General features: G+C 37.5%; 1 protein-coding gene across 6 annotated transcripts in view; it reads left to right on the top strand.

Moving 5' to 3' along the window:
• Positions 1–15569, top strand: part of wnk3 (WNK lysine deficient protein kinase 3) — a 57681-nt gene that overhangs the window by 14890 nt on the left and 27222 nt on the right. For all 6 annotated transcript variants that reach the window (XM_067446159.1, XM_067446157.1, XM_067446160.1 and 3 more), the window contains exon 2: positions 3794–4871. In XM_067446159.1, the coding sequence (XP_067302260.1) occupies positions 4173–4871 (699 nt within the window). In that variant the 5' untranslated portion in view covers positions 3794–4172. The remainder of the gene's footprint in view (positions 1–3793; positions 4872–15569) is intronic.

Below are 15569 nucleotides of genomic sequence, written 5' to 3'. Positions count from 1 at the left end.
TGGTGTCTGAAAGTTGCGGTTGGTGGTCAGTTTGTGTGTAAAAGTATGTTTTTAGAAGACTTTTAATGCCACTTCTATAGCAAGAAATAATTATATATATATATATATATATATATATATATATATATATATATATATATATATATATATATATATATATATATATATATATATATATAGCAAAATTTAAATGATAATAGAACCATTTCAGAACATGTTATATAGACCCTAAGGAAAGCCAAACTGTTAAATAATTTTTTTAAAGAAAGAAAGAAACATTGTATGTAAGTTTTGAGAACATTTATTGTGCAAAACTGTAATTATACAACATAATGTTGCATAAACAATTCAAGTACACTAGCTGCAAAGACTTTAACAAAGAAAAAGCTTAAACAGATAGTTCTCCCTGAAATGAAAAAAATAAAGCCATCCATTACTCACCTTGCTGTTGTTCCAATGCAGATATGTCCATATATCTTTTTCTGACCTCAAAAGCAGAAACAAATCCTTCTTCTTATAATGAAATGGGGCGGCAGTGCTCAGTGGTTCATGTACGTAGTCTACAAACCGGAAGGTTGGTGTTCAATCCCCGGTTCCACCTGACCAAGTGTTGAGGTGTCCATGAGCAAGACACCTAACCCCAGCTGCTCCCCCTGCGCCTTACATGGCTGACATCGCCGTCGGTGTATGAATGGGTGAATGTGAGGCAAAAATGTAAAGCGCTTTGGATGGCCATAGGTCGTCTATTTAAAAGTGCTATATAAATGCAGTCCATTTACCATAATGGCAGTGAATGGCGACCAGACTTAAACTTAGAAAAGGACACAAAAGTATCACGCAATGAAACGTAATTGTAAAAATGGTATGTGTTCAGGAGGTTAACTATAAGATTTTGTGAGAGACATATTATTCAGTCAAAAGACTGAGCTCGGATTACGAGATCATTTGGATTCAAGTTTTAAAATGTGAGGGTATTCATGTGCATTTACGATAGTTCCGAGAGCACGTAAAGGCAGCATTACTATAATTTGCACTGTTGTCATGGCACCCAGAATAAGCGTACACACACGCACACACACAAACACACACTCTCTACATTATAGTTTGCTGCTGCTCATCAGACGGCTTAAATCCAAATAATGGATGTTTCACCAGCTCCTCCATTTCGCTTTCAGCCATTTTTACTCAATATGACGAATAGGATGATGCGTTGCAGCTCGTGGCTCTAAATTTCGTGGGTAGATTGCTTCATCAACACGCATTATCGCAATACAATTAAAACTATCGTAGGCCAATTTTGTATCGTTTATATTGCATATCGTTCATATCGCCCATTACTAGCAAGAATTTAGAATTGCAGTAATGAAATATTCACTTGGTTATCTCTTAAGCGCTCCCTATTTTATTGTTGATTATTTAACTCAGAAGTCAGTCCAAAATTAGTTTTGTGAGGTACCTTCGCCTGACAGGGCAGCGAGGCAACAAATTTTTAAAAGGGGACATATAATGCCTCTTTTACAAGAAGTAAAATAAGTCTCTGATTTCCTCAGAATGTGTATATGACGTTTTAGTTCAAATTACCCCACAGATCATATTTTGTATGTTAAAATTGGCACTTTTTTGGGGTGAGCAAAGACACGCCGTTTTTGTCTATGTCCCTTTAAATGCAAATGAGCTGCCGCTCCTTTCCTGTTCTTTCAAGAAGAGGTCGGAGCTTCAATAGCTTGTGCAACAACAACAGAACATGTTAGAAACTAACAGTGTTCAGTTTGAACCGGACGTGGAAAATAATGCCTACAGAGCCAGAGAATAAATAATGCACGGAGATAGAACAGGTAGTTTATTATAATAATCTTAATAATCTGGTAAACTTTATATCCATTAAACAACTCTGATCAACTTTTAAAGTGCGTGCTCATTAGGGCCCTGACTAGTGTCACTCCGTAGACTAAGCTGGGTCAAAAATTGTTGGTACTGATCCATCCTTGAGCACGGAGAAAATGTACAGCTGACTGAGGGTGGAAACTATGCTGATATGGAACAGTCTGTCAGAGCTCTGGATGGAAACCATAGGAGGAAACGTGCAGATTAAGGGGCGGTAATGTTATAATAGATCTCCTTCCTATGTCAGAAGCAAAGAGAAATCTGAGCGGTTCGTTTTTTTCACATGCTTGCAGAAAAGTGCTTTGGGTTGTTAGATGCACCAGGGACCCAATTATAGCACAGAACAAGTCAGATTTTCATTATATGTCCCTTTTAATTCCCTGACATTTCCTGTTGATTCACCTTTACTTCCATAACAACTGTTATAACTAGGTAACCTTTCTTTTCCCATTTTTTATTTTCTGAGAGAAAGCAAGGAGCATCTTTTCCAACTCCGAATCAGTCATGTTATTATTAGCATTTTTGTAGCAAATTAACCTGATGGATGTGGCCTGCCAGGAGACCGATGAGCATGACAAGAGGAGAGCTGAAGATAATGATGTCACAAGAAAAAGATGGAGATCGAGTTTGTGATGGGAGGCAGAAGTAGGTTTTATGGGTCAAAGAGAGTATTGAATCTTGTGAGAGGCTGTGTCAAGTATTGCAGTATCTAAATACACCTCTACACGCCAGCTGAGGCGAACACTACTAGAGGAACAATGAAAATCTCACTGTAAACATGAGAAGCTGTTTTCCTGCATATTGGTCCCTCAGCGATGATCTGTGATGGTCACTCATGTTCATTCTGTATCTGCTCTGCCTCTGAATTATTTAACCCCAAAGGTCCTTTATGCCATCATTTATTATTAATCAATCACAATCCGCTGTGTTCCTTTAGTTTTTTTTAATGGCTAATATTTATTGGCTCCTTTTAGATTTGTTATGCACCAGGTACCCGTCATGCTTCTGTACAGCTTAATTAATTACTGGATTAGTCATTTACTTTCCTTGTTGTTTGAGGACTCTTGTTTAGGGTATAGATGGACCACTAATAACTTGAATGGATTTATTCATTCACACAAGTTATTCTAAGTGCCCTTGGCAAAATACACATTTGAATAGTTTTTAGTGACATTTTGTGAACAGGCATAGCAGCCACAGGAGTTGCTGTTAAATGCAGGCTCAGTGCTAAAGACTGCAAACAGTCCTGCCCTCTTTTAATGACGAATGTCCCTGGTTCTTAATTGTACAATTAAAAACAATTTAAAATTAAATATAAAAAATATGTTTTTGTTTAATGCTTCAGTAAATTTATGTATGAAGTAAGAACTAATAAACTAGTTAAACTGCAGTTTCTAATCAAGGTTAAGAAGTGATTTTAAAAACATGCTATATTATATTTTTCAATATGAAGGATGTTTAAAAGTTTGTTTTAAATAAATGCATTCATCAAGGATGCATTAAATTGATCAAAATGACAGTAAAAGCATTTATAGTGTTACACAAGATTTGAACTGTTTTCAACATTTATAATAATAATAATAAGAAGAAATGTTTCTTGAGCATCAAATCAGCATATTAGAATGATTTATGTGGGATAATATTACAATGAAGGCTGGGGCAATGGCTGTTGAAAATTCAGCTTTGCCATTTTAAAATCTCTCACAGAAAAACGTTTTAAATTTTAATGATATTCTACAATATTGCTGAACGTATGCAATATAGACTTTTCAACAACAAAAAACTGCAGTGTAGTGTATGATGTTATGAAAATAACTTTTGTTATTTACTGTGTCCTTTACTGTGACATTGTGTGATGGTTGATAAATGTTCATAAATACAGTAATGATTTGCTGTTTTTCTTCTATAGGATACACCTGAAAATCCCCCCTCACTCACTGAAGGTAATTTACCTGTGAATCAGCCCTGAGCCAGCCAGAATAAACTCTATGTAAGAAATGGAGATAAGGAAAGTACACAGAAGAAACTGAATTAACCTGCGTGGATATACAAACAAAACAAGCACCCTCTGATACTCTTGTGAACTCCGGGGAACGTGGAAGATAAGAGCTGCAGAAAAGAGAGCGTAATTCTTGTCGCTGACAGCTGGCAACACTGGAAGGACGGCAGAGGAACTTCATAAGAGGGTGAGAGGGTGTTCACTGAGTGAGAGAGACGGGGACTGACAGAGAGCCAGAGTGCAGGAGGGGGCGGCGGCGGCGGAGGAAGAGTGGGAAAGGTCAATCGCCATGGCGACGGACCCAGGAGAGCCCACTGCCACGGAGGAGTCCTCTGGAGAGAAACCTGATGGAGAGAGGGAGGAGGAGAATGACCAGGGGAACAGAGCCGCCCGTGAAAGAGAGAGGATACACAGCACGTCATCGGACTTCCCCTCCTCCCAGACCCAGGAAAAGAGAGCTTGGTGCGCTGGAGGAGGAGGAGGTGGAGTGGAGGACGGTAAAGAAATGGATGAACCGGTCAGACCTCTGACCTTCTTCATGCCCTCCTCCCCAGCAGCCCACGAACCGTGCAGGAAACGGGAGAACAAGCGTTTTTTCCGAAAGAGCGTGGAGATATGCGAAGAGGACGATGAGGTGGAAGGAATCCCCGACGCCCCTCACAGCGCCCCTCACCTCGAGTTTTGTGCCTCCGACTCTGTTTTCACCAGCGGAGCCCAACAGTTACCTGCCAGTGCCTCGGCTGCCTTGGGTGAGGATGGCACTCACGGCACACAGGATCCTGATAAGACCGGCCTTTCTGCGCCCACTCTAAAGGGGAAGGAGAGAGATCGAGAACAGGAAGAAGAAGCTGAGATGAAGGCCGTTGCCACTTCGCCCGGTGGCCGCTTTCTAAAATTTGACATCGAGCTTGGCAGAGGAGCTTTCAAAACTGTTTACAAAGGCCTGGACACGGAAACCTGGGTGGAAGTTGCATGGTGTGAACTGCAGGTGAGTCTTGTTTACCCCCATAAGTTACGGTTACCGCATTAATACAACAAATGCACTTGAGTAGCAAAGGTTTTGACATTCCATTCCTTTATGCTGGGCTGATAGCAGTGTTTAGTATTGGTTACTTTTCTTGGATGGGAATTTGAGTTGTATCAAGTTTTTCAGTCTAAGTGCTTTAGCCATGCTGGTTTGAATTAGGATGCTGTTACTCAGGAGTTTTCCAACCTTGTTGGTGAAATCTTAGCCTCTTGTGTTTCTCTTCAGGCTGTTACAGTTGAGTGCAGTGAGAACAGTAGGAAAAAAGTTTCAAAGTCAGAGCTCAATAGCTTTATAGATTACACAAAGACTATCCGTGGGAGAGAAGGGTCAAGCCTACTCAGGGTGCAACGAACTGGACAAACAACAAGACTCAAAGAGGCTCGCTTGTTGTAAAGTGGATTCTTTTTGACTTTTGACAGGGACTGTTTCATAATGTCCTTGTCAACAGGGAGCCACGCATAAGTAGATGCCGGTTGCAGACCTCATTGCTTGTGTATTAAAACAGACTGTATAACATACAATAGCCTAGCCAGCATGCCATCAGAAATATTTTCGTGCCACGTGTCCTTTATAATCCTCTCATGAAGCAAAGTCTTTCAGCGGATGCAAAACAGCCAGCTGAGGGGAAAGCCTGCTGCATTTCAGCACTAAAATGGCACTTGGTACAATAATTAGCCAATAAGGTCCATTTGAGGAAGTTAATACCAGCTATGTAAGAGGCTTAGTGCATCAGATTATTGATTAAAAGGTTGAAGTGGCATTTAAATCATGGGTCCGATCAAGGCAGATTATTTAGAGAACAGCGATTTACATGGTACCACCTTATTCAAATTTCTCACTGGGCAAAGGCTATGATTAATATTCTCAACTTTTCAGTGTGCCAAAGGAAGTACTTTTCTACATATTTTAATGACATTTTAATCTTGAATTTATAATTAATCATTGATTCAGGGGCTTTCAAATATATATTTTTCATTCCAGTATGTTTGATGTGAAAAAGTAATTCAGTAATTTACTGTGTTTTATTATATATATTCTATATATATAAAAATATTATATATATATATATATATATATATATATATATATATATATATATATATATATATATATATATATATATATATATATATATATTCGGAATTTGTCAAATTTGTAAAATATTAATAAATTTGGATAATATCCCCCTTGCGGCTCTTTGGGGATCACCGGACCCCAGTTTGAAAACCCCTGCAATTTTTAACAGATACAAATGCTGTTCATATATCTGTCATACAATTCATTATCCCCAAAAACATTAACTAGCTATCCAATGATGCAGCAATTTCATGCCACTGCTGTTATTAGCCTACATAATTTGTTCATCATGGATAGATAGACTGGATAGATGTACCTTCTACAGAATGGCAATTTGTTGCCAGTTGCCAATGACAACAATTCAGTGTAATTTTATGACGATTCTACTAATGTGTATAAATAGTGGGCTTTAGATTTGGACAAAATTGTAGAAAGATGTCGAAAAGATGACGTGGTTGCTGTTAAGCTGTTCATTTTCCAGGATGTTAATAACAGTCAGTTTTAAAGAAACAACAGAAAAACAAGCAATGGGTACCAAAGTGGAATACAGGTCTATGATACTCTGACAGTAGAAGAGGAACAATGAAAAATGGCAAAGCAGGGACTGAATGAGCAATCTGATATTTGTTCTCAGTTCTCCGTTTATCATGTGTGGTTTGTTTGGTTGCTTTGTGTTAAAAGGTTGGGAGTCATGTGTTTGGCTTGGAGCTTATCCCACACACACTAAAGGGCCAATTCACTAAACAGTTGCAGCATTTTAGTTTGCAATATATCATCATGTGTTTGCTTACATGATACAGTGCTAAAACAATGATGACAGCAAATAAATGTTCATTATTTGTTAAAACAGTCCATCCTTCCTTCACCTTTCTCTTTATTCTTATGTCAGCCTGGCACTTGACATAAACATAAAAGACTGGCATGTCACAGTAATTTGTAATATTATTATTGATTCACTTTAATCCTGTTGACTAATATTGAGCAGATGAATCCATGGTTCAGAAGGCACTCTCTCAAGCCTCCATGACCCCAATAGTCCCCGCTACTGCTTAGAGAGTAACGTAATACACAACTAAACTATCCATCTCTTAGGCAGATTCCTGATGTGAGCGGTTTGACACAATGTAGTTATTGGCGTTTCCTAAACTTGGACAAGGAACAGTAAAGAACACAAAATGAGACAATGTTGTCTGTTTAGAAACTGTATGTGTGATGATTGTGCTGTGTTGTATGTTAGGTTGCACTTTATTTAGCAGTACAGTGTACTTGCCCATGTAAGTACTGGATAATATAAGGTAACTACATTTGTTAAAGAAGTAGTTCACTTTAAAAAATAAAAATGACCCCATGATTCACTCACCCTCAAGCCATCATAGGTGTATATGACTTTCTTCTTTCTGATGAACACAGTTATATTAATAAATATGCTGATGCTTCCAACCTTTATAATGTCAGTGATGGGGTCCATTGAGTTTGAAGCTCAAAAAAGCACATCCATCCATAATAAACGTACTCCACACAAATGAAATCATTAAAGTAATGTGGAATTTCACTGTTTAACATTTTTAGAGAAGTTTCTTTTTTCCATTAGGCCTATATGATAAATAGCCTATAATAAATCATTAAACTAGATGGTGAAAAATAAACCATACATATGGGTCGGCATTCTTTTACCTATACAAATCGTGAGAATGTCGACCCATACGTATGGTTTATTTTTCACCATCTAGTTTAATGATTTATTATAGGCTATTTATCATATAGGCCTAAGAAAAAAGAAACTTATCTAAAAATGTTAAATGTCATTTGTGTGGAGTACGTTTATTATGGATGGATGTGCTTTTTTGAGCTTCAAACTCAATGGACCCCATCACTGAAATTATAAAGGTTGGAAGCATCAGCATATTTATTAATATAACTGTTAATGTATTTTCTCATTAACATAGTTCCAAAGGTAGCTTTTCCAAGGCAGACTTGTGTAACTAGCAGATGTGTTTATACATTTATAGACACATTTTTTTTCATCTATTATCGCCAGTTTACAAGTCACATATATTTGTCGTTCTTTCTTCTTTTCTTCCTTCTTTCTTTATTTGCTCATATCATACATGCATTATATCATGCTTATGTGACATCAGCATGAAAGGCTACCGAAATGGCAATAATAATGATTTGCATGAGAATTAATAATTAGCCAAACCTGCATAGTGATAGCTGTGTTGTCAAGAACATTCTGGTATGAAGTCTATACTGTGTGTATAATGCAATCGAAAGTGATTAAGGAGTGTGAGTGAAGGACCGGTGAGTGATGAGCCAAATAGAAGATTAACATGGCATCAGTCCCAGAGAGAAGCTGAGTGGTTATATGCAGGTGCCCTGATCAGCGGATCTAATGCACTTACAATGAATCATAAGAACATATGGCTTTGTCATACCTTTGGCCTTTAATGTAAGTGTAGTTACACTTATTTTTTTAAAGCTCCAGCTATGATTACAGATAAAAGGTCACCCTAAAGACGAAAGTAAAAATCAAATTGTGCAGTCTTACATGAGCATGAGTTCTGTTGTACTAAATACTAGTGGCCTCATGGCACAAGTAGCCTTGCAGATATTCAGTACAGCAGCAGGATTTCCTCTCACCACTCAAAGCTTTCTGTAATCACTCTGGGTTTTCCATTTCTCACTCCCCAGTGAGAAAAACCCCGCACTGAGCAATCCTGGAGCGAAAGAAAACATGCACACTTTCTCTTCGATAAAACCAGTTCCTTGCCACAGGCAAAATCACACAAATCTGCTTTAATTACAGTTAACATAAGCACAAAACTGATGATAAGCAAATTCCTTCCTTGATATTCATTCATATTATGAATTCTCATTAAAAAAAAAAACAATTCCTAATATATTAACTTTCATTCATAACTTAGGTCTGGGGTCTGATGAGATTGTTCCCAGTCCCTAAATTAATTTTACCATGACATAAGGACACGGTGAAGGACAGCTTAGGTTATTTCAGAACAGTTCAACTCTCGACGACCTCACTGAGTCCAGACAGATTTGTACTGGGTGCCAGTAAGAGCAGTAGTGATGGTTAGAAGGCATGTTGTTCTGTCATTTCGGTGACAATTTTGTTCTCTATAAATGGCCTGGATCCAGATAAACCCAGACAAGTGTATAACCCTTTAATGTGAATTGGGCTATTTTTGCAACTAAATAAGGCGAGCAGAACTGGCTAGATGGATAATCTTCCACAGCCTCCAGGTTGTTTGTTGAATATGGTTCCGTCTGACCAGCATATCTTTTAATAACGCCTTACCTTAAAAAGCTTTAAAAGATAAAAGTCTGTTATATCATCAGTGCAAGAGCAAATGTGAATTTATGTTGTTGTTTACAGTATTATCACTTCTATATGCAAGTTATCTGAAATGTATTAATTGCATTAGCTAGTCGAGACCTCACTTCTAGCACTGAAAAGCCCAATCAGAACCTAATCCCACACACTTAATAGTAAACATTTGCAGTCAATTGTAAGAAAGGTGCAGGGTTTAAGAGAAGGCTGTCTGAGCTTTGACATTTTGGTGTGCAGTTTAACATTTTCATTAAGACATTATTTATTATGTTTATTAAGACATTGTCCTCATGTGGACCATTCACTGTTTCCAACAGTGTTTTCTGTGTTTACTATGGGCACATTTGGTCCTCTTAGTAAATATTTACTAAACATGTTTTTTGCCAGTTGTCTTAAGGTGTTTCTTTGTTCATTTTTACATTGTGTAAATGCACACACAAAGATTTATTATTATGCTCTCTACTCTGTTCTATAATTTAATTGTGTGTGTGTGTGTGTGTGTGTGTGTGTGTGTGTGTGTGTGTGTGTGTGTGTGTGTGTGTGTGTGTGTGTGTGTGTGTGTGTGTGTGTGTGTGTGTGTGTGTGTGTGTGTGTGTGTGTTGGAGGGATGTTCTATCTGACCGTGTGCCAGTTGTCTTAAGGTGTTTCTTTGTTCATTTTTACATTGTGTAAATGCACACACAAAGATTTATTATTATGCTCTCTACTCTGTTCTATAATTTAATTGTGTGTGTGTGTGTGTGTGTGTGTGTGTGTGTGTGTGTGTTGGAGGGATGTTCTATCTGACCGTGTGATTGAGTATACAGGGTGATCCAGGGAGTTAATTACAGTGGGTGCCTGTCAGGCCTGAACAAAAAGCCTGCACAGACAGCACAACTCACGCAGAAACACACAACTGGCTGAATGTAAGCAGCCTTAACCAGACCAGTCTGCCCCAGCTCAGCTCCTGCCACAAAAAACACTCCAAAAAAATATTAAGTTAAACATTTTGCAAATAGTTAATATCCAAAATAAAAGGAAATCCTGCACATCAATGCTTGCAGAAAATATCAAAAACTTTTTATTAGCAACGTTTCAGTCTCATGACCTTCATCAGGCGTGTCTGATTAAGGCCATGAGACCGAAACGTTGCTAATAAAAAGTTTTTGATGTTTTCTGCAAGCATTGATAGCAAAGGAATTTCTTTTCTTTAACAATTTTTAGGATTTGTTTATCCTCTTTCCTACACACCTATCCATTACCAACAGGTGTGCGATGGTAATTGTGTTACAAAGAGTTAATATAAAATTGTTTTTCTTTAGATGTTTGTCTTTTTCTGTATGAACAAGCAGCACTAGCTGCATTAATAAATAATAATAGTAATTAATAAATGTTATTAAGTTGAAACGGTATATGAAACAATGTAAATTATAGTGTTCATATATGTACTGCTATGATTTGGATCTTCTGTAGTTTTTAAATTCAGTTGTTAACTGATGTGTCTTATTGGAAAGTCATGTGCTCTGGATGGTGGTCACAAAATCAACTGACAAGATTTTAATTATATTTTTGCAGCATCATGTGAATCATGTTATTTTAGCCAGAAAGTTGAACAAAAGGTCCATAATGAAGATGCATACTGTAAGTCAGAAATGAGAGCTTTATAACAATATTAAATTGTGCTCTCTCTCTATCCCAGACTAAACTCATTTAATTCAGTGTAATGTACCGTGAGTGCAGCAGAACTTTTCACCCCATTGGTTGTGGTCAAATTTAGTGTCAGGCATGCAGTGATATTATGTGGCTCTGAGTAAAAGGTGAAACTAAGGCAATGACTCTGTGTGGACATCTTCCTTAAAATGGCAAAGCTCTGAACCCTCTATTAAACACAGATGTTTTGTCCCGTCTGTGCAAAAGGTCAGTGTCCTCAATGTTCAATAGGATCACATTCAGCAGACATATATTGTGTTTTCAATGAGGGTGAGGAATCTTTAGGCACCTCACGATACGATCCGTTTCTAAAACTAAAAATATTCTTTATCTACCCAAACCCCGCCCCCTCCAAAAACAATTGTATGTTAAGGATTAATTATATAACATCCTTCTTTATATTTTTATAGTCGCCTAGTAGTCATTCATTTGACAAATAATGATAAATGTAATTACTTAAATACTGGGGAGGAGGAATTGGCAAATGCTTGAGTTTCAGGACTGAGAAAGAATATGTAACAGTGCTAACATTGTTCTAGATTACATAGAAATACTAAACCATAATGAGCCCCTAAAAGATATATTAAGTGCTCAAATGCACACACAAAGCTTGCCTCAGCATACCAGCAAAAGTATCCATTTGTTTTTAGTGACTCAAGCATTAGTCTGTTCAGTTATTTCTGAAATATGTGATTCTTTGAGTAGTATTCATTGCTGGTCTACACTGTAAAAAAAATTCAGGTCACCAATTGAACATATTCTAGTGACTGATCACATCTAAATTTTTCAATTGATCGAATTGAATTTCTGGGGATGTTAAAATGCATAAATTCGCAGAATTTTAATTCAGCCAACTGAAAAATTTGATCAGTCACTAGAAAACATTCAATTGGAGACATAATTTTTTTTTACAGTGTAGCTTTTAGACTTTTGAGGAATATTTCTGACATGCAGCCAGTTGTTCGTATCAGTTATTTAAGGATTGCTCACACTGTAAAAAAGCTAATTGCTGCGTTAAATTAAGTACAATAAACTTGCATGTTTAAGTCCCTTCAGCCTAAATGAGTTGATTCTTGTAAAAAAAGTTGAGAATTGCTTAACTTATTTTGATGAGTTAAAGCAATATAAAACATTGTAACTTATTGATCAAACAATTTTTCACAGTGACGCGCGCACACATATACACAGACAGGCATGTGTCTTCATTACAGTTGCTTTGAACGGGTGGGTATTATGTTGCTTTTGCCATGCTGCTAAATTACAGTGAATGTGTTAGTAATACGAGCTGATCATCCACCCTTCCTTTCCTCTTCATTGCAGTAAAACCCAAAGGGTGTATCGACTAGCACAGTAATAAAAAGATGATAGTCATGATTACTTTAAACATCCATAGGGATCAGAGAAATTCAGTTAGATAAGTGAACATGGATGGCAGAGCAAAATAGAGTTTAAAAGCCATGATGAGCGCAGTGTTCTAAGGCATACTTTCTCTCTTGTTTCATCAGCACAAGCGGGAGCTCAGCAAGCATTCATGCATAGTTTTTTTTATTGGGACTTTTCGGGCCGAACAGGTGACAGGTCCTGAAGTGTTTCTTTTTGTGGAAAGGGTCAGGATGGCTTAGGCTTTACGCTGTTTACAGTAGGCTGAGCTACTGAAGTCTCACCTGACAACTGAACAAACACGCTACCAAAAGGGCAGACACATCTTCAACATGGGAACTCAACTTGCATAATGTTTAAAGTGTGGTTGACAGGTTGCCTGACCGGTTTGTTCCTCGTTTCATTGTGTGCCGTCATTTGTGTGACTTCTAAGCCATAGATATTGAACAGCTTTTAGCAATCCAAACTCATTATCATCACCAAGCTTTAGTGCAAATTGTGAACTTAACTTTTTGTTTTGTTTTGTTTTAAAGGGGTGATGAATTGAGAAATCAACTTTCCCTTGAGCTTTTGATATATAAAAGGTCATGGTAATATAAGAATATCCTGTAAGTTTCAAAGCTGAAAACTTCCTTTTTAGTAAAAGAAAAGCTTTTACCAGGCCCAGAAAACGAGGCTCTCAAATCAGTGGCGTGTTAGAAAGTTACAACGCCGCCTCTATGTGTACGCTGCTTCTGTAGCCCCGCCCACCGACCTGTGGAGCTAAACTGATCGTGTTATCGAGCAATAAACACGCCGAAGATGGCGAGATAATCGTTTGTAAACAAGACACTGTATTTGCAGACATATTAAAATTAAAACACAACGCTGTGCCTTCTATATTGGATGTGACAGGAATGGTTACTTATGTGAGTAAAACATGTTTTTTATATGCGAATAGTATTGCATTGTTACAGATATGTTTTTGTGACGTGTCTAACAGAACATATCTTAGCACTGGCTGGAATTCCATATTTGTTGGGTTTATTGCAATTCGGGATCAGACTCCCAGGGCTCGCAAAGACCAGCGTCCCGGGGCTGTGTGTTTTCCAGACGGGCTACTAAAACATAAGCCTGGCGGCAGGCCGGTAAATCTTAACCAGTGAAATATACATTTCTTGATCTCCGTTGTGTTTGAAGAGCACGCGCTGCATGTGTGTGTGGTTAGTGTGTGGCTTATATCCACCGATCGGGCGGGCCAAGTAATTAAAAAAAATCTATCAATCATGGGTGGATGAGAGAGAAATCATTGTGTTTGTTTGATAAATAAGTTTTGAGACTGAGCCCCGTCAGATAATTATTCTGGCCATTTTTAAAACAATCCCTCCCTCATGTGAAAAGCTCATTAAATATGCAAATCTTACCCAATCCTAGCCATGGGCGTTTACTTCTAAGTGAAAGTTTACTTCTTCAGTGCGGTGCCGCCCATCAAAACCCAGCGTTTTGGAGAGAGCCTCAAAACCAGTGTAGAAAATAGCCTATTACTTATTAGTTATGATGTTTTTGAATGTATAAACCATGCAAACGTCATAAGTCAACCTCAGAAAAACAGTATAATAAAAAAAGCTAGTTCATGATACCTTTAAGTGTAATTAAAATTCTTTATGACTTTCAACATCTCATAATACAGTTCATTACAATGTTTAGGGTTTTGAAATCCAAATAGTGCAGGTTCTAATCCTTAAATATTATTCCTTAAAAAGGGAAATGTCAGTCGGAAAACAAGACAGTAGTTTGAGCACAAAAACATTCTCCAATTGTTTTGCATGATGTGACTAATGACTTTCTCCTAGCTATTGCTGAACATAATGTTTTAATGCCAGTACAAGGCAGTGCTATGAAGAGGGCAAAGGGCCGGTGAAACTCAGACAGACAGAGGTGCCCAGACAGTCTTAGACACTAACTCAGCGTTCAGGACTGCACGTGGATACTTGGACAAACAACCACACACACATGCACAGATGCTCTCACGTTAGCTTAGTTTCAGCCACAAAATACACAGCTCAGCACGAATATTCAGTGCACCACAAAACAGGAAGCATCTGTCAACACAAAGAAACCTTGCTGTAGCACTGGAAACAATCAGTCAAAGTTCAAGAAATGGGGTTGTACTTTTAGTGACGTGTGGGTTTTTTTGTAACTGTTATAAGCTTCATGTTGATAGTTTTATGGAAAATGGGAAAGGGTGAGAGTTTTTCCAATGAGACATTCTTAAACTTAAAAATTTGGTGTTCACACCAATCTAATATATTTGGTTACAACCTAGACTATGCCAGCTCTAATTCTGTACATGCAAGAGGTGGGGGAAAATCGATTTACTGATGCCTCATAATGCTTTCCTAAACGATTCCAGATCGATCCTAAAATTCATCGGAATGTAAATTAATTATTAATAATTCTGGTTATTGAAAATGCTTACACAGGGCTAAACATTACAGATAAGTGCCATGCCATGTGCAGCGTTGCAAAAATGTCATGGGACGCATATCTACAGTGGAATTTATACTATGAAAAAGTATCCTTGCACTGTACAAACAAGCACACAGGAGCATTTAACACCACATATAATCTACAGATAATACTATTGCAGATTTACTCTTGTTCTGTTTTTATTAACTGATAAAAGCATTTGAGCTATATATATTTCAAATATTGTTATAATATAAAACTCCAGGCTTCAGAATGAACAGAAAGTTGAATAGGAAGTTCAAAAGAACAGCATTTATTTGAAATATAAATCTTTGTAACATTTATAAATGTCTTTACTGTCACTTTTGAACAATTTGTGTCTTTAATGTCTTTACAAATAAACGTTCTGACCACAAACTTTTAAACACTCTTTTGTGAATTTTGTGAATGACCAGTGTTTGGATTATGCATCACTTTTTTCACAGTAACTAACTGGTAGAGGAAGGAGGAAAAGAAACCAAAAGGCCTCAACTTTCACAGAGTACTTCCTCAAAGTACCATTTAGGTAGTTGATGGCCTAAGAGAGAAGCAGGCAGTAGAAGAAAAAGGATGACATGATTTACAGGTTTAACAAGAGAGAAACCTCATTGCATGGAAAATCCAATTGTACGCCACAAAACAGCCTCCAGAGATTATCCCTCTTTGTTGATGCATAGACA

This window comes from Pseudorasbora parva, chromosome 6 (assembly GCF_024679245.1).
Source record: "Pseudorasbora parva isolate DD20220531a chromosome 6, ASM2467924v1, whole genome shotgun sequence".
Classification (NCBI taxonomy): Eukaryota; Metazoa; Chordata; class Actinopteri; order Cypriniformes; family Gobionidae; genus Pseudorasbora; species Pseudorasbora parva.
This window is presented reverse-complemented; position numbering and strand designations above follow the sequence as displayed.